Source organism: Crocodylus siamensis, chromosome 4 (genome assembly GCF_052110815.1).
Source record: "Crocodylus siamensis isolate JL-2025a chromosome 4, ASM5211081v1, whole genome shotgun sequence".
Lineage (NCBI taxonomy): Eukaryota > Metazoa > Chordata > Crocodylia > Crocodylidae > Crocodylus > Crocodylus siamensis.
Genome location: NC_143398.1, coordinates 165,575,142 through 165,602,317, shown reverse-complemented (window position 1 = coordinate 165,602,317; position 27,176 = coordinate 165,575,142). Strand labels below are relative to the sequence as shown.

General features: G+C 41.5%; 1 protein-coding gene across 4 annotated transcripts in view; it reads left to right on the top strand.

Annotated features, from left to right (window-relative positions):
* Positions 1–27,176, top strand: part of RAPH1 (Ras association (RalGDS/AF-6) and pleckstrin homology domains 1) — a 177,532-nt gene that overhangs the window by 118,984 nt on the left and 31,372 nt on the right. For all 4 annotated transcript variants that reach the window (XM_090044782.1, XM_090044784.1, XM_090044783.1 and 1 more), the window contains 6 exons: positions 9,566–9,643; positions 12,113–12,272; positions 17,570–17,691; positions 23,163–23,228; positions 24,818–24,961; positions 26,964–27,074. In XM_090044782.1, the coding sequence (XP_089900908.1) occupies positions 9,566–9,643; positions 12,113–12,272; positions 17,570–17,691; positions 23,163–23,228; positions 24,818–24,961; positions 26,964–27,074 (681 nt within the window). The remainder of the gene's footprint in view (positions 1–9,565; positions 9,644–12,112; positions 12,273–17,569; positions 17,692–23,162; positions 23,229–24,817; positions 24,962–26,963; positions 27,075–27,176) is intronic.

Below are 27,176 nucleotides of genomic sequence, written 5' to 3'. Positions count from 1 at the left end.
GGAAAATCGGTTCCAAGTTGCAATGTTTCGACTTAAGCTGTGGTTTTCAGGAACCAATTGCATCACAAGTCCAAGGATTGCCTGTAGTGGAGAGGAACATGAGAGAGGAGGAGTTGGAAGAAGGTATGCATGACCAAAGCCCTCCAAAACCAGTTGACAGGTCTGCTATGAAATCTATCTTAGAACCATACAATTTGATCCTATTGAGGTTTGAATGACATCATTCAATAAGCATCAGTTTTAGAGAAAAGGTCATTTTCTGATCAACAATTTATAAAATGTTCAGTATTTTGGCATACTATGAAGATTGATGTCTGTGACTTCCACCCCACCAGATGTCAAAAATCTGGGTATATGAGACAACTTTTTAGAGAGCTGGTGTGGTCTCCTCTCCATGAAAGTGTCTTGAGATGCTAATCACCAGTTTACTGAAAATATGACACACACATCCTATAACAATAGCTGATAAGCAGGTTTGTTTCTTAAACAACTAGTCACTTGATATTAATTATTCAACAACATTCATCCAGTTATTCCATTTTATTTTTAATGTCATCACACTTCTCTTAAGACAATTTATAGTAAAGCAGACTTCTCTTCTGGAATTTTCAACTTGATAGAGAAACTTTGAAACCCTTCAAGGTTTATCTCTCTCAATGCATGTGCACCAGGGGATTTAATTCAGGTTGAACAGACAGACTTAATTCTGGCAATTACTAATTTTTGTGCATGTGGCTTTGCAAACATAACATTCTGTTGACATAATTTCCCATGTGTATATAATATCCTGACTTTTTAAAAACAGATTCCATTATGTGGCACCATTCTGACCTGCACACAATTCATTGATAAGATTGGAAGCTTAGTTGCACAGCCCACCTCTACCATTTTATCTAACAGTGTAACTGACAGCAGTAATATGTAATCCTCCCCTGTGTAGATCATCAGGAGAGTGGGACACTTTGCTAGAGGGCTTCAATAGCAGAGAGGGTCAGATTCTGGAATCTTGGATTCCATCCAGTCTCGTGATGCATATATGCTTCTAGCGGGCATGTTTTTTTTTCTGTTTCTCCGCCCCTCCCTCCCCCCCCAAATTATGTCCTCTTCTATTCCATCTCCTTAAGCCTATTCCTATCCTTTGTCTTATCCACAGTTGGCTCTTCAGTTGGTCTGTTCTTTTCACCTAGCTAATTCCATTTTCCATTCCCTAGGATTTTCACTCTACTCCTAGTCTTCTTTCCCAACAAAATTTCAGCATCGGATTCCAAAACATGGTGACACTACAGCCAAAGAAAAGGTCACCAACCTTAACACAGCACAAGCTATCATCTTTATTTAGCCTCATCCTCTGAAACAGTTGAACCATTCTGACTGTTTCCAAAGATGTCTGAGACAGACACCTGATATGACAGAGTTCTATCCAGGTGGTTGGTGAGAGTTATGAGCAACTGAAAATAGGGTCTTTTAATGGAAGGGGTCTGGTAGCCTAATCCTAACGATAAAGCCTTTCACTTCTCTCTTCTAGCAATAGAATGTTGAAAAATAACAAGATGTCTTTCATACAGCTCCTGGGTTGTCCAGTGGTTCCTATTTAACTTTGGTGGGACGAGAACAAGAAGTTTAAGAACAAACCAACTAACTTTGGTCAAATAGAGAGGATTCATAAGAGATTTTCAAGTTTCCTTTTCATTGTGGGCTTCTCAACTACTTTGGGGAGCAAAGTACGCCTTTGGCAAGCATCTCTCCTTTTATCTTAATTGGGAAAAGTGCCTGCAGCCCTGCCATTTGTTTCTTCTTTCCCTTTCGTGAGTTTCTCTGCTGCTTTTCCTCTTGCCTAAAACATTGTTATAATGGGCTCTTGTACTTTTGCTCCCCTTCATGAGTTTCAGCTCTGTCAGTTATGAAGCTGTTGTCTGTTTTGGGGGGCCTCAAGAGGAGAAGAAAAGGTTTTCTCCTAATGTCTAAGAAGGCTTTTTTCAGCAGCAGGAAAGCTGTAAAAGAGGAGAGAGAAATAGATTAGGGGCTGACTTTTGGGGGGACTGTTAGGAGAGAGGAAAAGATCGGCACAGAAGGCTGGAGGTACTACCCAGTAGGTGAAAAACTTTGCATGTTGCTCTTCCATTTCTTTTCACTTCCTGCTCCTTGATTCCTTCCTGCTAATTCTGATTTTAAAAAAATCAAAACTTATGATGCACATATAAAGCAGTGCAAGTTTTCCTTCGTACTCTTTTGCTTGTATGTTATATCCCTATCCCTACTCTTCTGTATGTTTGTGTCCATGTTTCTAGTGCCCACTGTAGTAGGGCTTTAGTCTCAATTTGTGACTTTGGGCACTACCACAATATAGATATTAATGAATGATTATAAATGGGAGGAGAACGTTACAGGGAAGTCACAGTGAGTAGAGAAGGGAAAAGGATTGGAACAGGAAATGGGGAAGATGAGGGGGAATATAAAGGCAATTTGTTAAGGTCAGGGAGAGCTCATGGAATGAGGCAAAGAATCAATTTCCAGCAAAAGAGGTACTTGAAACCACATATTTGTAGCAGATGAGAAGACTTTTTATTTTTCTGGTAGTACTAAGGGAAGTGGCTTCAGTTCTTGCTGATGTACTAGATAGGTAAAATTGGTTGTTTTGAGGAGCATCCCCATAGTAAAATAAACCTATTTTAAAAAAATAGACATTTCTGTGGTAATTAGTCATGAAATACTTCCACAAAAACAAAAGTATACTGTTCAGCAGCAATGATATAGCAGCACACTTCAACATTTCTGACTCAACAAGGATACAAATAACTTTTCTCAGGGTGGAGGTTTTTAAAATTTTTTAACAAAAATTTAGTAATGAAAAAAGCCTGTAACTATTGTGATTGATGCACTAAAAAATTAGGATAATGCGGGTGTCTTGATAGAAGTTATTAGAGGGTTTGAAGAATGCAGTAAGAACATCTGTTTCAAAAAAAGAATTCAGAAAAAGCACAGTCCTTGCAAGCCAACTGATTCCATTGATACCTCAGGCAGACCTGTAGATAACAGAGTAAATATCATACAACTTTGAATGACTCCAGAGACTAATATAGTCCACATGCATTTAATTGCGCACTGTCTCTTGCACTTCCATTAAAAAGACAGTCTAGAACAGTGGTTCTCAACTTTTTTAGACTCAAGGAGAAACAGAAAAAATGCCAGTTCTTGGTTTGCACTCTTTTTTAAATACAGAAAAATAATAATTCTTCTGTTGCAGACAACTCAGACCACAGCAGGTCAGCATGTTTTTAACACTATAGATTCCTGTTTGAAATCTCTGAGCTTATCTTGTGAATCATTTTTTCACTTCTAACAGTGCTAACATCATGTGGCGACCCACAGCACCCTTGAAAAGATGTCAAGGCTACTCAGGGTCCTGCAGCACCCTCACTGAGAATCCCTGGTCTAGAGAAAACTTTCAAGTACAGTACCATATTTAGCATTGTAAATATGAGTGAATTCATTATCTACCAAATTTACTTAAGTAAAGTGTGATTTAGTGTAATTGGTACTACTTAATTGCTCATTAAACACAGCAGCATTTTCTATTAAAGGAAAATCTAAATGTAAGGAGATGATTTACTAATGTAGAGTAAGATGTGCAAACTCAAAAAATATAAAAAAAAGTAAAGTCCTTAGTGCCAGCTCATCTCAGTGATGCTGCTGCACATCCTACGTATTTTTCTTATGTATATTTTTTTTTTGTGCCTTTTAATAGTCTGGTAAAAAAAAAATGATAATGACTAAATAAACCAGTTCCAGTTACCTGTTTTTATTTCTATTCACAGTGCAATAATACGTTTTGAATTAATGAGATCTCATTATAGCTATTTCACCCTTGAGAAGTGACATAAAGCTGCCAATTTTAAGGAAATCATTGAGTTTCTGAATCTGATGTTCTTGCATAACCTAAACATTTGTGCTTAACGGTTGTCAGTTTGTGATTGAATGGCTAACTTGTGGCTGTATTCAGTGAACAGTTATATAAAGGCTGTAGGTCAGAGTCTTTGTTGTTCAGTATCCAGGTAGATGAAAATCAATGATTTATTTTATTACAATTTTTTCTATTTAAGCTTTGTTTTTGTTAAGGTGCTTTAAAAAATAAATCTATATAAAGAAAGTTTTAATTAAAGATGTTAAAGCTCAAAGATATCATCATGGAATAAAGATTATAACTTTTAATTGTATACTATTTGAGACCAATATATTCATGTAACCTTTTTAGAAAAGTTTTATACATAGGTCACAACAGGCCATGGACTGTATTAGGGGCCCAATCTTATGGGGTCCCCAGAGGCTACTCTATAGATTAGTAAAGATTAAAGAAAACCACTCTACCCAGGGGGACTTAGAAGATCCCATTAAGCACCAACTGGATACCGCAGCTGGCAAAGTGAACAAAACTCTGGCTTGCATCTACCAGTGCATCTCAAACGAGACCCAGGATGTCATCCTCCTGCTGCAGTTGGCCTTGGTGAGGCCACAGATGGAGTACTGCATCCAATTTTGGGCTCCACAGTTTAGGAAGGATGTGGAGAAAGAGTCCAGCGGAGAGCCACATGCATGATCAGAGGGCAAGAGAGAACAAGTTTTATGAAGATAGGCTGCGAGCCATGGGATTCTTCAGCCTGGAGAAGCTCAGGTTTAGGGGTTACTTGGTGGCAGCCTATAAGTACATAAGGGGTGTGCATCAGGAACTGGGGGAGCACCTGTTCACCAAAGCACCCCAAGGTATGATGGGTCCAATGGTCACATACTCCTCCAAGACCATTTTAGGCTGAACATAAGGAAAAATTTCTTTACCGTCTGGGCCCCAAGGCCTGGAATAGACTCCCCCCAGAGGTAGTGCAAGCACCTACTTTGGACACTTTTAAGAAACATTTGGATTCTTATCTTGCTGGGATCCACTGACCCTAGCTGACTTCTTGCCCTTTGGGCAGGGGGCTGGACCCAGTGATCTTACAAGGTCCCTTGCAGCCCTAATGTCTATGCAATCTATGAAAATCTCTGTGATGATTAGTTTCAGTTCTCAAGCTGGACTTGTATCTGCAGAGACAACATCCTTGTTAACAGTGCTATATTCAAATGAAAGATAACCAACCTGATTACCTACCCATCAGCCTGCTTGCTCTCTGCAACTTCATGTACACAAAATCAAGCCCTTACCTCTTTCTAAAAGTGCAAAGTTTCAGGAAGTTAAAGGAATAAAAGATTGTTGAGGATGGAGTAGGAGTCTGGAGATGAATGCAAAGAGCATGGGGCAATAGAAATGAAGGAGAAATGTTTCGAGCAGAATATTCTAGAAGTCTTGAGGGGGATATGTTTCTTGAGTATAGCCTCACTATTGATTTCAGATCTAGCAAGGGAATTGTATGGTAGAATGGAAAGTCCATCCTAGCAGCAGGCTTGCCAGGCCATGAGAGAGAGAGAAGAAATCAAAGATGAGAAGAAATCTAAAAGAAAGTAAAGGAAGCCCCAAGCTAATAATATGGCTGCAGCGCTCATTTGATGTCTGCCTAATACAGCATGGGGAAAAATATCCATGATTAATTTAGTGAATTGGGAATAGTTCGCCTCCCAATGCCTTCACAAGTATCTGCTTCAGTTAGCTTTGGTAAATAAAATAACCAAATCATAATTCAGTTTTCTGATGTAGCTGCAAAATTAATCTGAAAAAAATCTCCAAATTACTGCTTTAAAATGTATAGTGTGCACCTTCTAATAATGAAACCTACATCTATCTCTGAGTTGTGAATAAAATGTATTACGTTTATATCAAATAACAAGAATGCACTTTTTGTAGAAAACAGTGAATAAATGGAGGCTCCCTGAGCAGTGATTTTAAATTGGATTGATTTAAACCAAACCCACCCTGTTTAGCACTTTATGTAGTTATGTACACCTATGCAAAAATGAGTGTGAAATTCTACCACTTTGATTTGGTGTCATTAAACACTCACTGTGAACAGGTGCAAAGTGAAAGAGGGTAGAAATTTGGGCCACTTAGGTGAAGATAAATCAATGCATTTCCAACCCCTGTACAGAAAAGAAGGCTTATGACTGTCTTTAGGGGCATCCTTTTAAAAGCTGTAAACGTCAAAGCTTGCATGATAGATAGATATATATATATATATAAAAAAGATCTACTTTCTTCTTCTTGGATTGAGGAGAGGCAAGACTAGTCCCAGACCGTGAAATAATTCATTTTAGAGCATTTCCCATCCAAAAATTAAATAGAGCTTTTCTTTGTTTTTTGGTGTTTTGTAAATGAAAACAGCTAAGATTAAGAAGAATTTATTAGAATTCTAGATTTTTATACTTCTGTTAAAATTAAACATTTTTCCAGGCTAAAATCTTTAGCCTGATTTCTTCCCCCCTTCTTAAAAATAAAATATTAATCTGGTTTAACCTTGCCAAGTTATGTGATACCATCTTTTCATTAATAAAAAAGAATCTTAACTCTTACTAACTTAAGAAAAAGCATTGTTCCTTGCTAATTAACTTTTCATATCATGTTTCAAGCTCCATTATTACTGCTTTCGTCAATATGCTAGTTCCTTTTACTGAGAAGGGTTATATTTCTCACAAGCAAGTCACTTGCCCTCCCAGCTGTTGCTTTCTCCATTGTGTGATATGGTAGTACAGTCTGAGCGTGAAGGAAGCATGAGTAAAGCAAAATAACATAGGAAGAAGCCACTTTAGAGGATAAAGATAATAACAGGAGCACCACAGAAGTGGAAAATGCCTATAACCATGCTATTCTTAGTGGAACTATGCACAGATTTTGAAGATGGATAAACCTCTGTCATTTAAATAAAAAGCAGGAACACAAGGATTATATTTATACAATGAAATGCTCAAGAACAAATTGGTAGAGTTGGTGTTAGCGTCTGTTATTGTGAATAATTGTGCTACCCCTCTGACATCAATCTAAGTAGTCTCTTTGAGGGGGCTGGCTTTTTTCCCCCATTGTATGGCTTTCTAGTTGAAGTCCATAATGATCTACAAGATGGAGGTACTTGATATTTCCCACTATAGTGATCCAGATCTTAGAATTCTGAAATTCGTAATATACATGCAGAAGTCCCAAGCAAAAGGTCTTGTTTCAGTAGACCATATCTACTCTATTGCAAGAGCATTATTCATGGCTTATTGCTGAAAAAAAGCAAATATTGATAGTATTGAAGTATATTAGTTTCTTTGGGGTAAGAAAATACTAGAATAGATTTAAATTTACTAAATTTTTAAGGAATTTCAAGTTGTAACAGATTATTCAAAGGAAGAATATCAAAATGTTTGGTGACTGAATGCTATTTTAATTTTAATAAGGAAAGTGCTGTGTGGACTTAATGGCGGTAAGATATTATGTTCCAAAAATTTAATGATTGCAGACAGGTTTAATAGGTTAAAAGCTTTCTATACTGATAGGGCAGTGTGAAATTGTATTTAAAGGACACCCCCCCCTACATTTTTTGTGACATTAAATTCTGGTAATTCTCAATGTGATATTAACATTGATAAAATGAAAATTTACTGAATCTGTTTACTTGCCCATGGTTTAGGAATGTGGTTTGACCTGATGTGATAGTTGTATATGTTTGACAAATTTAGAGCATTCTGTAATGGACAATACAAGATAAGCAGGGCTCCGGGTTTTCTGTTTCCCATAGAAAAACAGAAAAAAAAATGCAGATTTTCCCTTTTAACTGACGTGGGGGGGAGGAGGAAGCAGATTTTCCATTTTAACAGAGGAAAATGTGGATTTTGCATTTTTGCAAAGAGCTCTCTGAAGGCTGGTAGAGTTCTAGCCTGCAAGAGCTTCTTGAATAAAGGGCAGGAAACCCTAAGCCCTGTCCTGGGGAGGGGGGAGAGGGAGAAGAAGGGGAAGAGCCTGGGACTCAGCCAGGGGTGCCTCCTGTGGCCATGACCACCCTGAGGCCCCGCTGCTACTGAGCTGCCAGTGGTGGGGGCTGTGTACCACAAACCCCACACCCCTTCACAACCTCCCCATGAACACCACAGCTGCCCGCAAACCCCCCCATACATCCTGCCACATCTTCACAAATCACCCCCTGCGTACACACTCCACTCCCAACCCCCCAACTATACAAAGTACCTGCATATATTTCTAAGGAAGGCTCAAATAGTGGTATATTTAGTTTAATTTGTAAAAAATAAAAGTAATTAATTGTGCATAACTTTGAGTTTTCCTGCGGATAATTTTGAATTTATGTGCGTAATTTTGCATTTTTCTGCATATAATTCCCTGGGGTGTACAGACTAGTCTCAGCAGGAGCTCTGATTTTCCATGATGGAAAAACCCCAAATCAAATGCCAAATTACATAGATTTAGAATTTATTTTATTATAGCGATTTTGTTGCTGGTAGGTTTCCATATTGCTTTAAAACTGTAAATATATCAATAAAACATTGTGTTCAACTGTATATATATCTAGATGGATAGATAGATATTAGGGCTGTGTGAAGCTTTGGTCACTGATTCGATTCAGTGGAGATTCGCCCCTATTCGGTGCTGAATCTCTGAATAGAATCAGAGGACCCTTTAATCTCTCCAAATTGAATCAGAACCCTCCAAATTGATACAATGATTTGGACATAGACACAGTTTTAAATGTTTTTTCTACATACCTCAAGGTACCAGGCAGATTGTGAGTGCTGAGATGCTGGGGCAGATGGACTGTCCAACAGGAGCATAGACGGGGGGGGGGGGGGGTCCCCAGTGTGCTTGGCAGCAGACCCAGAAGTGGACCAGAAGCATTTCCAGTCCACTTCTGGGTCCACCAGAGAGTGTGCAGAGGCCCCCTTCCCTGTTCCCCTCTGGCTTGGCAACTGGTGCCTCCTGGATCTGGGGGTGGCACATGGGGTCCCCCCATGGCTGATCAGGTGGGGGTGGGACTGCACTTGACAGCAGACCCAGAAGTGGACCAAAAGTACTTCTGCCGCCAAGCCCCTTCCCCCCTGCACTCCTGTTCCATCTGGCCCACCATCACAGCATTCATAAGCTGCACCTGGTACCTTGAGGTATGTAGAAAAACATTTAAAGCTGTGTCTGTGGCCAAATTGCTGATTCTCCAAATCAGCATCAAATTGGGAAAGTGATCCGAATCAACGAATCGAATCACTGTCCCAGATTTGGGTCGAATCCAAATCGAATATGACCTGTTTTGCACACCCCTGCAAGAGACAGGGAGGGGGAAGGGCAGATTTGCAATTTTTGGTGGGGTTTTTTTTTTTTTTTTAGAAATAATGTCATGGAGCACTGTAACATTGGGTCACAAAGCATAGAAAAACAATTGGATTTTATCAAGAGGCACAGTGCCTGATGTGTATATTGGATAGATAGGTGAAACAAAAGTTTAAGAGTTTTAATTTTCAGTGGTTGTTCCTTTATATATTAGTGTATCTGTAACTAATATTTCATTTCAAGTTCTAGTATATGGTAGTCTCACTATGAGAAGTTGCAGACCCCTTAAAATCAGTCTGACATTTGTTTAACTGAAATGCTGTGTCCCCACAGGAGGAGCAGGCTGCTAAACTGAAAGCTGAGAAGATCAGGGTTGCTTTGGAGAAGATTAAAGAGGCACAGGTGAAAAAGGTGAGCTGTATTTATTTTATTTTACCAGATGCTAAATTAATATTCATTTAATCAGGAAATGAACTCAGTTCAGTTCTGCTCATCTCTGTTTGATAATAGTTGTTATGCTATCTTAATAATATAAAAAGGACTTAATGTTGCATTTACTGTATTATTCAAATTTAAGATGACCTCCTATAATTAAATTCCATACATGGAAAATTTATCATTTTATTATTTTGCATATATAGAATCTAATTATTGGAAGGTTGCCTTTAATTCATTCTCAGCCAGGCAGTGGGGATGAAGGTGATACGGGGAGATCATGAAACCTGCCCCCTGCTTGTGCCTGTCCCCCCACCCCCGCCATAGCTTCAGGCACCCCTTCCCCTTCTGCTTCACCTCTTCATCCCCACCCCTTCCCCCCCAGCCTCTGTTTTCTTCCTCCACCCCACAGCTTTTGCTTCATGTCTCCCTAACCACAACCACCACCACCACCACTGCAAGGAGGCAAGCAGTGGGGCTGCAGATGGTGAGGAGGTCAAATAGCTTTCCTCCTGCTTGTGCCTGCCTTTCCTTCCCCATCTGCTTTTCCTCCTGCCCTTCTCCCCAGCCTCTGCTCCCCCTTCATCCCCCACCTTTACCTTTGCTCCATGCCAGCAGGCTCCTCCTCCCTTATGGAGCACAGCCTCAGCCCCCATAGCAGCTGTGTACCCCAGGCTGTAACATGGACAGAGCCTGCCAGCATGGAGCAAGGTAAGGAGGGGGAGGGAGAAGGGCAGGAGTGGGGAGCAGAGGCTGTGTGGAGGAAGAAGCTGCAGGGGGGAGCTGATGGTGTACATGGGCAGCATGGGGGTTGGGAAGGGGCAGGCAGTAGCTGCCACTACAGCCCTGACCTTGGGTAGGGGCTGGTCCCCAGGCTGCAGCAGCTGCCTGCCCTCCCACTGCCCTTGTATGCAATTCAAAGACAAGGGGCTTCCCCTCTCCCCATGTTTAATTCTGGCTTTTTTTTTTCTTTATAGCTTCTTATTCAATAGGTGTATGTCAGGTACTCCAACTTTCAACTTGACACAGTCTACAATTAATAAAAGGCAGAAGAATATTAAATGAGGAAAACTGAATGTTTCACCTCAGGCTATTTCAAAGTTAATGGTGTTTTGACATTTATGAACATTGTCAAGTGGCTTAGGATCAGTATTTATATATGTACTATAAATAAATCTATGTTTCAGCACTAATAGGAAGACTATCAATATTTTTAAATCCCAAAAAAATTTTAAATTCTGTATTTAGTACTTAAATGCTGTGATGCTTTTCTATTGTACAAGAATTAAAAGTAAATCAATACATTTGTTTTAACTTTGCATCTGAATGAGGAGCAAAGAAAGGAAGCAAGTAGTATAACTGCTGGAAAGAAAAATATAAAGCTCTTTCAGTTTTACTAATTCAATATAAGTTATAGAATTAAAGTGGATTTTTTTCTTCAATAGTGTCTTTACAATACTAGTGAAAGAGCGGGGAAATGAGTGGCAAATAAATTTTGAAAACAGTGCTTTTTTCCCCTGCTCCATCCTTAAATAAAGCAATTTAAAATAAGGTCAGTTTAATTTTTCAACTTGGATATTCCAACAGTTAATTGATACTGTTTGCACAAAATGCAGCAGAATGTGACAATTTTTTATGATATGTCAATTTTTAAATTTAATATGATCTGTCTGCATTGACAACCTTCATTTGGAAAGATGCTTGTGATATGTTCTGTGTATTTCATTTACATGCAATTGTGACTCTTTAAGTTAGATCTAAGAACAGAGTTCCTACTATGCATCTAAGACTGCTTTAAGAATGTGTTGGGTTTTAGTGAGTAGGAAAGCTAAAATACCCTAGAGATGAAGATGAATTTTCAAATATTTGAATTCTTCAAACCAAAACTAATATTTGCTTCAAATACCATTTTTTCTTGATTCTGACAAGTTAAGTCAGGGAAATCAAGATGCTAAAGGGATGAAAAATATAACCTATGAATAATAGTGGCTTTGTGATGCATGCATCTCTCGTACAATTAAGTGAAAATTATATAACAGCCTTGTATACTTGCATGCTTTAACTGAAATAAAAAGAAAACGTAATAAGTATTTATATGGTACATCATTGGAAATAATTCAGGATCAGCTTCATTTTTTAAAGAATAGTTCATCAATTTCCATAGGAATTAATTCTGTGGAGATGCTATTTGTCAATTGGGATAGCCTCTATTGGCATCTGTCCTCAGTTTCGTTATTGGTGGAATATAACTTTTACAGAATGCAAAGGGAAATGTGGTCTTCTGGTAAGTGTGCTTTGAAGTGAGAATCTTGATATTTATATTTTAGGGGGAAAAATTATTTGGATTACATCATATACATGTTAACATAAGTTTAATTTTATTCTTGTAATCTAGGGTCAGTAAGCAGTATGTGAAATTAATCGCTTTTCTTTTTCTGCTTATAGCTGGTGATCAGAGTCCATATGTCTGATGACAGCTCCAAAACAATGATGGTAGATGAGAGGCAGACAGTGAGACAAGTGTTGGACAATCTGATGGATAAATCCCACTGCGGTTACAGCTTGGACTGGTCACTGGTAGAAACCATCTCTGAATTACAAATGGGTTAGTAAGCCTATTAGTAATGTTGATTCCTACTTGTTTTCTTAGTAGTGTTACTACTTGACCTGGTAGTTTTCAGTGCCTCTTTAGATTAGTTTAATTTTTTCCATCATTCACTACAAGGGATTACATTTAATCATTTTAATATTTTTGGTTAATATTCAGGTTTTAGTTCTGCACTTTGCTGTTTCTTTGCATGAAGGGCTCACTACCAGCAGCAATCCCTTGCAGTCAAGGGTGATTGTTGTTCGTTATTGCTTTATCATTGGGTCCAAAAATGGCTGACGAGGCCAATATGGGATCAACAGACTCTGTTGCAACTTGGGCCCATGTTTCTGTGCGAGGTGGGTGGCTCTGGATTCTTGATTCGGTCTGCCACACACCATTTCTGCTGAGTGAATGTTAGTGGTGCATTTTTTTCAAGTTGGCCTTGAGCTTGCCCTTGAAGCACTTTCTCTGTCCTCCTCTTGAGCATACCCCTTGACTGAGCTGAGAAAATAAAACTTGTCTTGGAGTCCGGAGTCAGAAATCCAGATGATGTGGCTGGCCTAGCAAAGTTTATGTTGGAAGATCATTGCCTTCAGGTTCATGGTGTTGGCTTGTGAGAGGACGTTAATTTTGGTGCATCTGTCTTCCTGCTGGATTCCAAGAATCTCCCTCAGGCAGCGTAGAAGGTGCTTCTCCAGCAATTTCGTATCTCCTGTACGTTGTCCACATCTCAGCTCTTTACAGTAAAGGGATAAACCATGAGCTTGGTTTCGGATCTGATATCACAACCTTCAAATACCCATTTGCTCAGGTATCTGAAGGCTGGACTTGCATTTTTAAGGCGATGTTGGATTTTTTCATCTATATCGGCCTTCTGCGAGAGATGGCTTCCAAGGTACAGGAAATAGTCATTGTTCTCCAGAGTCTCACTGTGAATCTGAATTACTGGAGCTGGGGACTGCTCATTAAGGGCTTGTTGATGAACAACTGTAGTCTTCTGAATGTAAGTGTCAGTCCCGTTTTCGTAGAAAATTAGGGTTGGAAGGGAACGCTGGAGGTCATCTTATCCAACCTCCTACTCAAGGCAGAACCATCCCCAACTAGATCATTGCAACCAAAGCTTTGTCTAGCCAGGTCTTGAAATCTCCATCCTTGGAGGTTTTTATCACCTCTCTGGGCAACCTGTTCCAGTGTTTTACTACCTTCTTAGTGAGAAACTTCTTCCTGATAGCTAACCTAAACTTCCCTTGCTGCAACTTGAGACCATTGCTCCTTGTTCTGTCATCTGCCACCACTGAGAACTGTCTAGTTCCATCCTCTTTTGAACCCCATTTCAGGTAGTTGAAGGCTGCTATTAACTCTCCACCCCCCCCAAACAAATCAGCCCAGTTCCCTCAGCCCGTCCTCATAAATCATGTCCCCCAGCCCCCTCACCATTTTTGTTGCCCTCCACTGGACTCTTCAATTTGTCCACATCCTTTCTGTAGCAGAGGACCCAAAACTGAACATAGCACCCCTGATGTGGCCTCATCGGTGCTGAATAGAGGGGAGTAACCACTTCCCTTGACCTCTTGGCAACGCACCTACCAATGCAGCCCAGTATGTTAGCCTTCTTGGTAACAAGGGCACACAGCTGGCTTATATTCAGCTTATTGTCCACTGTAACCCCCAGGTCCTTTTCTGCAGAGCTGCTGCCCAGCCAGCCACCCCCTAGCTTGTACTGGCGCGTGGGATTGTTCTGTCCTAACTGCAGAACTTTGCACTTGTTCTTGTTGAACCTCATGAGATTCCTTTTGGCCCAATCCTCCAATTTGTCTAAGTCACTCTGAATCCTAGCCCCCTCCCCTCCCCTTTCCTTTTCTTGTATGCCTTAGTAAAGACATTGACAGTTGCCTGAATATCTGCTTTCAAGTGAGCACATCATTAGTGTACTGGACCTCCAGGACTGTGGTCAGGGTTTTGGCTTGGAGTTGGCTGATATTAAACAGCTTACCATCCATTCAGTAGTTTAGCTCCAGTCCAACTGGAAGCTTATTGGTGGTTAGGTGTAGCATTGCAGTAAGGAATATCGAGAAGAGTGTTGGAGTGATAATGCAGCCTTGCTTAACTCCCATCTTAACCTCAAAGGGATCTGTTATACATCTATTGCTGAGAACCACCATTCACATGGAGTCACGGAGCAGGGAAAGGGTGGTGATGAATTTCAGTGGACATCCGTACTTCAGAAGGACCTTCCATTGCACTTCTTAGCTGACAAAGTCTAAGGCATTCATGAGGTCAAAGAAGGCCATGAAGAGAGGTTAATGTTGTTCCCAGCATTTTTCCTGTAGTTGATGAGTGGTGAAGATCATGTCAATTGTGCTTCTTGATGCCCTGAATACATACTGCTATTCCAGTTGGAGCTGTTCATCAAGTGGAAGGGGAGACAGTTCTCTCATTGATCTTTCCTGTGGTAGACAGCAAAGTGATCCCTCTAATTTCTAGTCAGACCCATCTCCTTTCTTGGAAGGTCATCTCATAAATAAATTAAGAGGCTGTAATATAGGTGTTTACAGGTGCCAGTGGGTGGCAAATTGGCTTAGCAGTCGCACCCAGAGAGTGGTAGTAGACAGGTCGGTATCAACCTGGAAGGATGTGGGTAGTGGGGTCCTGCAGGGTTCAGTCCTTGGACCTGTACTCTTCAATGTCTTCATCTGTGACTTGGATGTGGGTGTGAACTGTACTCTGTCCAAGTTTGCAGATGATACTAAATTGTGGGGTGAAATGCATATTCTGAAGAGTAGAGAATGATTACAGGCAGACCTGGACAGGTTAGAAAAGTGGGCAGTACACAATAGGATGCAGTACAACAAGGACGAGTGGAGAGTGCTGCACCTGGGGTACAAATTCAGCACACCTACTGGCTGGGAAATGACCCTCTCAGCAGCACAGAAGCCGAAAGGGATCTCAGAGTCATAGTGGACTCCAAGGTGAACAGGAGTCGTCAATGTGATGAAATCATCAGCAAAGTTACTCGCGCTTTATCATACATCAGCAGATGTATGACAAATAGAACCAAAGAAGTGATACTTCCCCTCTATGCAGCATTGGTCGGACCACAGTTGGAGTACTGCATCCAGTTTCGGGCACCGTACTTCAAGAAGGATGTTGATAGACTTGAGAGGGGCCGGAGGAGGGCCACTCATATGGTATGGGGCTAACAGGAGAAGCCCAGTGAGGGCAGACTGAGGGACCTGGACCTCTTCAGCCTCCACAACAGAAAGCTGAGAAGTGATCTCATGGCCACTTACAAATTAATTAGGGGGATACAGCAAGGGATCAGAGAGGCTCTGTTCACTAGGGCACCTCTTGGGGTAACAAGGAACAATGGTCATAAACTGACAGAGAGCAGATTTAGGCTAGACATAAGGAAAAACTTTGGAATGGGCTTCCAAGGGAGGTGGTGCTCTCGCCTATCCAGGCATCTCTTAAAGACCCCCAAGGTAGGGATCTGGCTGGGGTCATCTGACCCCAGCACTCTTTCCTGCCTAGGCAGGGGGTCGGACTCGATCTGTTGAGGTCCCTTCTGACCCTAGCATCTATGAATCTTAGATTTGTAAAACTAAATGTAAATCACATCCTCCTTTAATGGACTAATGAAAAGTCAGCCAAGTCCAAAATATTTTGACAAAAGGACACTAGAAAGGAAAGGAAAGGAAGTCCAAATGAAAGTCCAGAACCTGAAAGCATATTCTCCATAACAAAGAGAAGAAAGGGACTTGGGAGAAGCGGGGGGGGGGGGGGGGGTGTCTTCCCTAAAAAACTTCTAGGGAGAAAAAGGTTGGTCCAAAAGTGTCCCGAAGACATAACTTTCTGTTTAGTCTCTTTTCTAGATGGGGCTTCTCATATATTTCTGCATCGTTTCTGTATATTTCTTGCTTTTACTCCTTGTTTTTCCTTCTGCTTATTCTGATTGCCCTGTGCTGTTTGATACTTTGTGGATCAAAAAGATAGTTAAGCCTTCTCTGAAGCAATTATTAATATTTTACATTAATGGTACAGCAGTGTGTTTCTTTAAAATGAGCAGGCATCTGTCTTCATATCACTTCCTGGGACCAAACTCTCTTTATTCAATAACCTACATTCTGCAACTGCAGACTTGAGAGGTTTAGGATTTTTTCCCCCATGACAATTGTTTGTTACTAGATTCATTATGGTTGAGGAATTTGTGGCAACAGTGAATAAGTCTCTTTCCATAACTATTCATTGATTGAGAAATAATTGTGCCTTTGATAACTTTCTAACTGTGCTACGTTTTTATTGAAATTACACAATTTTTTTCTAGTCCCTTTGTATTAATGAGAAGGTCGATTCTACAGTTAATAATAGCTTGTTCTCTAATAAAATTTTGCAGATGGAAAAAGTGCATGTTTAGAGTTTGTACAATACATTGATATAGTAGATGTATGTCTTACAGTATTGTTTCAAATGTGCCAGTTTGAAATAAACCTGTTTTATCTTTCAGTTTTCATGAGTTTCCTTCCATTTTATCAAACTGGCCCCTGTACCTGTTTTTCCTTCCTTCTGCTGCAATCTGCTTGGGGTCATCATTGACTCCAAGATGAACATGGGCTGGCAGTGTGGAGAGGCAGTTAGGAAGGCCAGCCGCACCATGACATGCATCCACAGATGCATCTCGAGCAGGTCCAAAGAGGTGATCCTCCCCCTCTATGCGGCACTGGTCAGGCCGCAGCTGGAGGACTGCGTCCAGTTCTGGGCGCCACACTTCAAGAGGGATGTTGACAGCATGGAGAGGGTCCAGAGGAGGGCCACTCATATGATCAGGGGACAACAGGGCAGGCCCTATGAGGAGAGGCTGCGGGACCTGACCCTGTTCAGCCTCCAAAAGAGAAGGCTGAGGGGGGATCTTGTGGCCTGTTATAAACTAGTCAAGGGAGATCAGCAGGCATTGGGGGAGTCACTGTTCCCTCAAGCACCGCCAGGAGTGACCAGGAATAACGGTCACAAGCTGGCAGAGGGTAGGTTTAGGTTAGATATCAGGAGGCGCTACTTCACAGTCAGGGCGGCTAGGGTCTGGAACCAACTTCCAAGAGAAGTGGTGCAGGCTCCTACCCTGGGGGTTTTTAAGAGGAGGTTAGATGAACATCTTGCTGGGGTTGTTTGACCCCAGTATTCTTTCCTGCCATGGCAGGGGGTCGGACTAGATGATCTGCTCAGGTCCCTTCTGACCCTAGAAACTATGAAACTATAAGTCATATTGCAAAATGTAACAGAACAGAATTTTTTATCTTTGCTTTTTGTCATTTATACAGAGAGAATCTTTGAGGACCATGAAAATTTAGTTGAAAACCTTCTGAACTGGACAAGAGACAGTCAAAACAAACTTATGTTTGTGGAACGTATAGAAAAATACGCTCTTTTCAAAAATCCCCAGGTAAGTGTGAAGCTGTGTTTGAAGTTAAGAAAAAAAATCAGATTATAGACTTCTCTTGATAGTACGCATTTTAACATTTTTCTTTTTATATTGGCATCTGTACAAACAAGTACAGATTAGTTTAGTCTTTTGACCGTAGGTCCAAAATACACATTGTGGTCAGTGCAGAATAAAATGCCCCCTATAAAATCTTGATCTAAGCAATCCATTTTCTAAGTTTGAGAATACTTTCAAATATAACTTTCAAGCTAGTGTGCTAGGCATCTTTGTGCCCTAGGTAGCAGCAGTGCATAGACTGACTGTTGTTTTTGTGCCAGCCTCCTGTATCCCCCCACTCCTTTGCACCTTCTGTCGACTTTTTACACTACTGCATAGCAGCCCATCTGACCACTTCACAAGGATTTTTCACCATTATCTAGTCCTGTTCACCTCCAAAGGTTTGGGGGATAGGGTTTGAGCTTGTTTGCCTGGTGTTGTTACTACTAATGGCTACCTGTGGAATGTGGATTCTGTCACAGTGGGACAGAGACAATCACCTGATAGGAAAGAAGAAAAGGGAGAGCACATGTCCCCAAGGAGTTGCTTTTTTTTCACTTGTGTCCCTAGATCAACCAATTAAGAGGAGAAAAATAGCTGTTTTCAGTAATTAGCAGCTGAGGTATGGTAGTTAGGGTTTTCTGTTAATAGGCACAAGCAGAAAACAGTAATATCATGCTGGAGGGCTAGAAGCACCGAGGGGACAAAGGTAGAAAAAGAAGCAAAAAAAACTCCAAAAACATACAGCTTGAAAGATATAGAATTAACAAGGAGCATATTTAACATTACTATAGCTGCTCTTTCTGCTTCTTGTCTACATGTTTTCTACTTATGCTGTGGTCCATTGCAGCATATGCTATGTTTTTATGCCTGTAGAATATGTGGCAGAGTAAGCCCCTGGTGCTGAACTACAAAAAAAATTATTAGTGATGTTGGATGCTTCAGTTCTTGCATTCCCACCTGAACATACTGTAAATAAACATGATTTTTCAACAAGCGTCGCACATCTCCCCCCAAAAAACAGGTTTCTGCTAAGTACCTCAAGATGAGGCACCCAAAATTGTAGGTACTTTTGAAAACTTAGTCCTTATGCCTGAAACCCCTTCTTTTTACTAATTATCCTTAAGAGTGGGCCACCAGCATAAAACAGCAGTGCAGAATATACACAAATAAATATTTCACCTTGGTTAAAAGGTTGGGTCCGATCTAACACCGTGAATGTTGCTCCCTCTGGAAAGAACACGAGAACATGAAAGGGTGCAGAAGATGTTCCCTTTCACTACATCAAATGCTTTCAGATTAGGTGAGGAAGAATTCAGGATCATTGTACTAGTTAAGAGATTGTTCAGTATCATTACTCTTACCCATAGGACATACGAACTGTAACTTAAAAAACAAAGGAGAAGAAAAATAACTACTTGGCCACTAGGAAAAAAATCTTCATAGAAATATTTTTATTTGCAGAAACTATAGAGGTGGAGTGGAAGGAAGTAGAAATACCTCTACATGTACTTCTTGCAGTGAATGAGCAAGTCTGTTAAAAGTTCAGATTTTTCTCATCTAACTTTTATCCTGAGTTTTCGTGTTATCTCTATATGTATTAAACTGGCCAGTGATTGGCTTTATGGTTTTGTAATGGGATTTGTGTTCCAGGGTGACCATGACACTCCCTGGTGGCTACGCAACCCCTGCCCTGCTCCAGCTCTAGGGTGCCCTCCCCTTCTTACCCATCATGCTTTGATCAAAGCAAAGGCTACCTGAGTATCCTTCAGTGAGCCCTAGTTCTTCTAGCTGCTGGCAGGTCCCTCCTTGACCCTGCTCTGCTCTCAGTTCTGCCTCTGTCAGGCTAAGTAGGTCCTTTTGACCCATATGTGCCACCCCAGGGCACCTGTAGCCCTGGCTGTTGCGTGGTTCCAACTGCCCCTTACTCCACACCCATGCCTTGCAAGTGTTACTGTGAAATCATTCCCTTGTTGGGGCCTTGGTCTTCTCGGTCTCCACCCCTTTGCTTTTGCTGGGCCCTCTAGCTGCAGTCCACTGTCCCAGACTGAGCTTATGGGTACCAATCCATCTCTCTTCCTTGGATCTTGAACCCCTTTGCCCTGGTATCAGTCCTTCTCAGACACCCTTGGCCCTGTCCTTCCCCTGCTCTGGCTCTTGTTTGTCTAGGACCCCTGGCCTTGTCTCTGCCCTGGTCTGGGCACTGGGCTTCCCTTGGCTCTCTCTGCCTGGGTCTCCTGACCCTGCCTGGCATCTGCCCAAACTAGGCGACCCTCTTCTTGGCTGACACCTGCGTTTAAGCCAAAACCCACTCCATGTCCTGAGCCCCTGGCCCCTGTTGGGCTCAGGACACCCCCACATGCCCTTAGGTCGGGGTGGGCAATTATTTCAGCTGGAGGGCAGCTTACTCAATTTTAGCAAGCCATTGAGGGCCGCATGACAGACAGCTTGGGACAGATAAATATTAATTTTCTAAATTGTTTAGGGGCCCTGCAGCCTGGAATTTGGCCGCCCCTGCCTTAGGCACTATTGGAACCTCTGCCAACCCCTGGCACACCCAAACCAAAACCATCAGATTAAACTGTAATGAAGGAATATAAATGCACTGGCTGTGATATAAATTAAAGCTGCACTAAATCCATACATCAACAGTAACTTACTGTCAGAGCAACCATGCCTTCCCTTGCCCTAGATTACATCCCCCTGATAGCAAGCCTTCAGTGCGTTACTTGCATTTTTAGGGGATTCCAGGAGTCAGCAGAGTCCTTTCCTACCATCCATGACCAGGAGCTTTTCACTCTGCAGCTTTCTGGGCCAGCCTTGCCTGACCTGGCTCAGGCCCTTGACTTGTATGCAGACTAAGCCCTGCCCTTTCCAGTCAGGTGGTGCTCCAACTGATCAGGGGTTTCTGGTTAGGGAGATTGGCACAGCAGCTTATGACCAGGGATCCAGGCTTTCTGTTTACCACAGAAAAATGTGGATTTTCTCCTTTAAAGGTTGCTGGCAGAGTTGCAACATGCAAAGGGCTGCTTGAGGCTGGGGGGAGCAGGACACAGGGGTCTCCCTGTGCATGTGCATATGTATATGTGCATGTGGCAGCCAGACTGTGGTGGAGAGCAGCTCTGGCAGCTCCCTCCAGGTAAGTCTATGGGGATGGGGGGGGCACAGGAAACATGTTGGGAGGGGAGAGCACGTGTCCCCGTCCCCCTCTCTCCATTTCTGTGCCCACAGTGGGATGCAGGGCTGAAGCCTGGCTGGACCAGCTCTGAGCAGGAGCTGCCTCTACAGCCCAACGGTTGGGACCTGGCACAGGACAGAGCATCACACCACCATGGGCCACCAAGATAAGGTGCAGTGGCAATGCAGAGTTGTGCCTCCCGCTGCTGCCGGGCAGGCACAGGGCATCTCACCTTGGTGGCTATGGTAGTGCAGCTTTCCCTCCCACACTGGGTCCTGCCCTCTGCGCTATGGAGGTGGCTCCTGCCCTGCGCTAGTCTGGCGCAGCTGCAACCTTGTGCCCTGCTGTGGATGCAGGCATCTTGGGGGGCACATGTCCCCCACCCCCTAACGCATTGCCTGTGTCCCACCAATTCCCCATGCTGCCTGTGACCACATCCCCCCTTCCCCATACACTGACTTCATTCCCCACACACTGGGGGTAGAGGGGATGTGGGTTGGGAGTAAAGGGCACCAGCAAGGCTTGGGGGGTGAGAGTCAGGAGTGAAGGGCACCAGCAAGGCTGGCAGATGCTGGGGGTCTGGAGTGAGGAGCGGTGGCAGACTCGGGAGAATGTAGGCTGGGGTGATCAGCACCAGCAGGGATAGGGGCGTGGGACAGGAGTGAGGAGCATTGGTGGGGCTTGGTGGGGCTGTGGCTTGGCAATGAGAGGCAGGAGCAGGGCAACAGCATAGCAGGGCTGCTCAGCCCTGTAAAGCAGCAGGGGAAGTGGGGAAGGACAGCCACAGCTGGACCTGTGTTCTGATGAGCAAAGGGGGTACAGGGAGCTCCAGTTTTCCATGATAAAAAAAACAAAACAAAATCAATGCCAAAATATAGGTATTTAGAATTTATTTTATTACAGGCAATCCTCAGACTTATGACACAATTGGATCCTGAAAACCACGTCTTAAGTTGAGACGTTGTAACTCAGAACTGATTTTCCCATAGGAGCAATGTTAGAAATGGGGGATTGGTTCCAGAACCAAGGTCTGATTACCCTATTTTCACCAAAAATAACACAGAATTTGTACTTGGATAATTATAGATGAGTAATGTAGCTACATTAATGTATTTATATTGTAAATAGCAATCGTATTGATTTGGAAGGACTTCTCTAAGGTGAGTTTGCTGGACTTTTTAAAGGGTTCTTGGCTGGAGTCTTCTCAGGAGTCTTGGTTGCAGGTTTTTCTGGAGTCTTGTCTGCTTTCTTTAAAAAAGTGTTCAAGGAAGTTTGGACAGATGTTCTCCAGGGAGATGGGCAACACACCGAACTTGTTTGCTGGCGTGGTGTCAGATCAAGCGTTTTGAAGTTGAAACTGACGTCAGAAAGCCAAAACAGGGTGTCAGTTTATAAATGTCATAAGTGCTGTTCGTTGCAACTCGAAATGTCTTAAGTCAAGGACTGCTTGTATGACTGTGGCACTGGCAGGCCTTCAAATTGCTTCAAAATTGTAAATACAGCAGTGAAACACTGTGTTCAACTGATACCTATATATATAGTGGCATTTCATTTTAATCATGGAAAAATACAGATTTTGAGGTTTTTAATCGGAGAATTTACAATTTGTGTTTTTATCAGAGTATTTGGGACTTTTAAACAGAGAAAACCTTGCTTGTGACTGCTGCTCTAGCAGCCTCCCTGCTGGATGAGCTAGACTGTGTCCTACTATCCTGTTTCCTTAGCTCCCTAAGTCCCTTGCAAACAACTCCCCTCAGGCAGAGATTTCCTAACTTGCCACAGGTACACCCCTTCCCTCCAATGGGCAGCTCCCTACTTATGTAGCAGTGTTTCTTTGCTGTCTTCCTTCTTGTGGCTAGTCCCTATTCAGCTTCCTGGGCTCTGTGTGCTGCCTTTTCTCTCATTAAAGTAACAGGAGCCAGGAGCCCAAGACTCCCTGTTACAGGATTGTAAGAGTAGGATAAGATCTTGCCTATGAGGCTGTTACTTAAGGTAATTTCTCATAAACTAACAACTGAAAAGTTTTCTTAAAATACACAGTATAATTTTTTTGGCCCCAAGTACACTTTAACAATTCATCACAATGACTCGTGTGCTCTAAATCTGTGTTTATTGTGGATTATATTACTAGGAGACCAGAGAAGTCTTAGAGAATGGCTGCACCCTTACCAGTAGGGAAAGGTGAAAAAGAAAGAACACTTTGTTGTACTTCAGAACTTCAGTTGAAGTGTTATGCTTTCATTTTCTCTTGCTGCAGAACTATCTACTGGGGAAAAAAGAAACCTCTGAGATGGCAGACAGAAACAAAGAGGTGCTGCTAGAGGTAAGATTACTATTGTAGAGAGTGGTGTTTATTTCTAAGTTACATTATGGTAAACTTAACTTAAAAGTTTGCTAACATGTACCCTGATGAATGAAGAGGAGTGAGTTTCCTGGCAGTGTAAAGCAGGATATGTTAAATGTGAAGTATTTATCTTGGAGATGTTCCCCTGTTCTTTGTGAATAAAAATGTTTGGGGATTTTATTACGTTAACAGCAGAATTGAACGAAAGATCTTGTCTTGTACTGGGATCAAATCTGTGCCATCTACAGTTGTATTTAAACATAGTTGAGATTTGCAGGACTCTAGCATAGTGTTTGATCCCATGAAAATATAAACATTTTTTCTAGAAATGGTACTTTCCAAACTTCTGTCTGCTACCCATATAGTATTGGGTTTGCATAATACAGCTGAGTCTCAGGCAGCAGTTTGTTGTATCCAAAATTGTGTTGCTAAACAAATGTATAAGAAATTGAAACAGTAATAGTTTAATAGATCAAAACCCCCACAAAATACAAAATAATAGAGACAAGGGAGAAAAAAATGTATTAGACAAGGGAGCTAATTAAAATGAAAAAAAAATTAAACAGCTTTTCAGAACAAAAGCAACCACAAATAGAAAAAAATATCAAATGTTAAATATGACCTTAGGCTCAATTTTCTACAGTTCTGTGCCATTTGAAAGAAGAGACATCCTAATACTGAAAATGTTTTCTAGCTGTTACATTTAGATGACTAGCACTTCGGATACAAAATGGGAGGGTAATGGGTGTGCTTCCTTTGGGAAATAAGTATGATTTCAATGGAATAACACTAAAGTAAATATTTAAAATAGGGCTAAAATATATTGGATTACACTTATTAAGGTTTTATTTATAAATGTATAAATGATTATTAAATTACGAAGAGATGTTTTAATACATGGTTAAACAGTTGCTAAAAACTGCTTGAATCATCAGGTTGCTTGTAACTATGACAGAGATGCAACCAGCATTTACGCCACCTACTTATGTTCTCACAATCCTTTATAATACCTACTAGTTATTTTTAAAATATGTTGGAGCATCTGTTAATCCTTTAGGAATCCTTTATCAATATAAATTTAATATAAAGCATGACCAACATTTGTAGTATGAGCATTTAGTAGGAGAAGCACACGTATGAGATGAATCATGATTGGGCCCAAGTAATTATTAATTGGGCTTTTTGCATATTTGGGAACTAGGACTCGTTCTCCAAATTTGACTAGGATTAGTTGGAGCACTTCAGGACCAATTGTTGATAAGCAGCATTTAAGAAACTTTCGCAGTAGTGGCTGAGTAGCACCTTTGTTAGTGTTCTCTAAATAAAAAAGCAATTAGCTCAGAAAATTCAAAGATCAAATGGGCCTGTAAGATTTGAACTGCCTTTTTTTGCTTTATAATTGGTCCCTCCATGTTATAACTGAGTACAGAAGAAATTGCTCCTGATATGTGTTCTCTAGATAAAGAAATTCCAACTACAGCACTGTAAAGTCAGTCAGTTCATCATTAAAAAAAATTAGCATGCTGCATGTTCTCTCTCTTTTCAATGGTTCCTTTGGTTCTCTATAGGAATGTTTTTGTGGAAGTTCTGTAACAGTGCCAGAAATTGAGGGAGTCCTGTGGCTGAAAGATGATGGCAAGAAGTCTTGGAAGAAACGTTACTTTCTTTTGCGAGCTTCTGGAATCTACTATGTTCCTAAAGGAAAAGCAAAGGTGGATTTTTTATTAAAAATCATTGTTTACTCTAACTTGCTATCTGGTAACTGTATTCTTCTGAAGGAAAAAAGGCAAATAAAACACATCCTGTTGATTAATTTAAACCTGAATGTTGCATGTAGTAGGAGCCTTGAATACTACTGCTGAACTTCAGCATTACGCTCTTGTGTAGTTTAGTATCAAAATCCCTTCCTAAAAAGCATCTTATGGCATATGTTTATTCTAGAAGCATGTAATGCAAGGATTCTGACCCCAGATTAAAATGCAGGTCATGAAGATCGTCCATTTAGAAGAGTTTGACTTGCATCTTTGTTCGCCATAGCGGATTTTCCCTGAAAAGTTAGTACTTGAGTTCAAGTGAATATCTTTCTCCCTGCCTGCATCAGTAGGCCTGTTTTTCTGAGATTGAGGACTGACCAACACTGCAAATATCAGTGTATCCTTGACTGACACGTGCCAGGAAAAGTAAAACACCAAATTACTGTTAGAAGTTCATATCTAGTGGCTCTTTTTTAACTTAATTTTAAATGTGATTTTGGAGTCAATACATATTCTGAAATCAATTCCCAGTTTCTAAAAGCTTGTTTACAAAAATAATAATATAAAATAGAATAAAAATAAAAGTTTAAATATTTCCAAATGTCCTGCCAGTTTTGGGTTTGTTTGCTTTTTTTCAAGATCTCTGGAGTATTTTCCTCTCTCTGCAATGGAGCATTCTTATAACTAAGACTACTTACAAAAGCTCAGATTCAGAAATTTATCATACTGTGTTGGAAAATTGGCTGAATCTCCCTGAACCTCTGGAGCATGAATTATAGTATATGGTTCTTGGGTTTAGTTTCTTGGCACTGGTGCATCCATTTGCAGCAATGTGCTTTGTTCTGAATAGTTCAAAACTAAGGGTTTCTCTGTACATTCATTTTGCAGCAGTTTATTTAAAGGTGTGAGATTCCTCCAATTTCTGTTCTTTGTTACTTACACCGGTTTGTCATGTGGATCTCCTTGGTTATGCTTGCCAGTATGCTTCCCTCTGTAGCTACCAAGCTGACCCAATATATGTAAGAGTCACTTCAGACATAGCTGCTGCAGTTTAACTACATCAGATGTCTAGCTAAACTGATGAACCTATCTACATTAGTGCTACTTAACAGGGCTGCTACAGAAACCTGCCAGGGGTGTTGTGATGTTGTTGCTGCTGCCACTGGATAGAAGTGCCCCACATTCCTCCATTTCCAGCATGTCAGAGCTGAGTGCAGAAGCAGCTGCAGAAGAGTCTTGCTTACCTGCATTACACTATGCAGGCAGATCCACCGCTTCTGCTGTAGCACTTCCTTGTTCAGGTTCGATGTGCCTCGTAAGAGCAGAGGTGCATGGAGCACTAGTATGTGGTGGCAGTGGCATGTATCTCCAAGCTGCTGCTGCCACAAGGTGAAACTGCCCTGCGAGCCTCTGTTTTCAGGAAGGTCATCAGAGCTGAACAGGAAAAGCAGCAGTGGCATGCCTGTCCACATAAAGAAATGCAGGCACATGCAGCTTTGTCCTGCTGCCACTTTTCAGTTCAGCTCTGACATGCCTCCTGGAAACAGAGGTATGCAGGACAATTCCACCTGCCCTGCTCAGCTGTTCTTCCAGGAGACACCACACAGGGTCAGGCTGGGAAGGGCTGCAGCAAGAGCATGTGTTCCTGCCACAACCACTCCCAGATCTGCCTGAAAGAGGCACAGTTCCACCTGGCCATGGCAGTGGAATCAATTAAGAACACGTTAATTATGAATAGAAATATTATTTGATAATGTTCAGAACATAGTTATATTAGGTATTTTAATGAGGTGCTGCTGAATTTTGAAAATTTTTGGAGTCTAAACAGGCTGAGAACCACTAGTCTGTATAGACCATGCCTCAGTAGGAAGAGCTTGTAGTCAAATGTGGAGGTTTTTCATTGGCCCTCTGATCTTCCTTATGAAGAGTTTTCATAAATTATTCTTTTGGTATTTAACAGGTTTCACGGGATCTTGTGTGCTTTCTTCAGCTGGATCACGTCAATGTTTACTATGGACAAGACTATCGGAACAAATATAAAGCCCCTACAGACTACTGTTTAGTGCTAAAGGTAACTTTGTAGGTGTGCTGAGAAATCCTCGTCCAAACGCCACAAGTTTAAAGGCACCAACAGCAAATTTCAAAGCACGCTTTCTTTGTCTGGTGTGGTGGT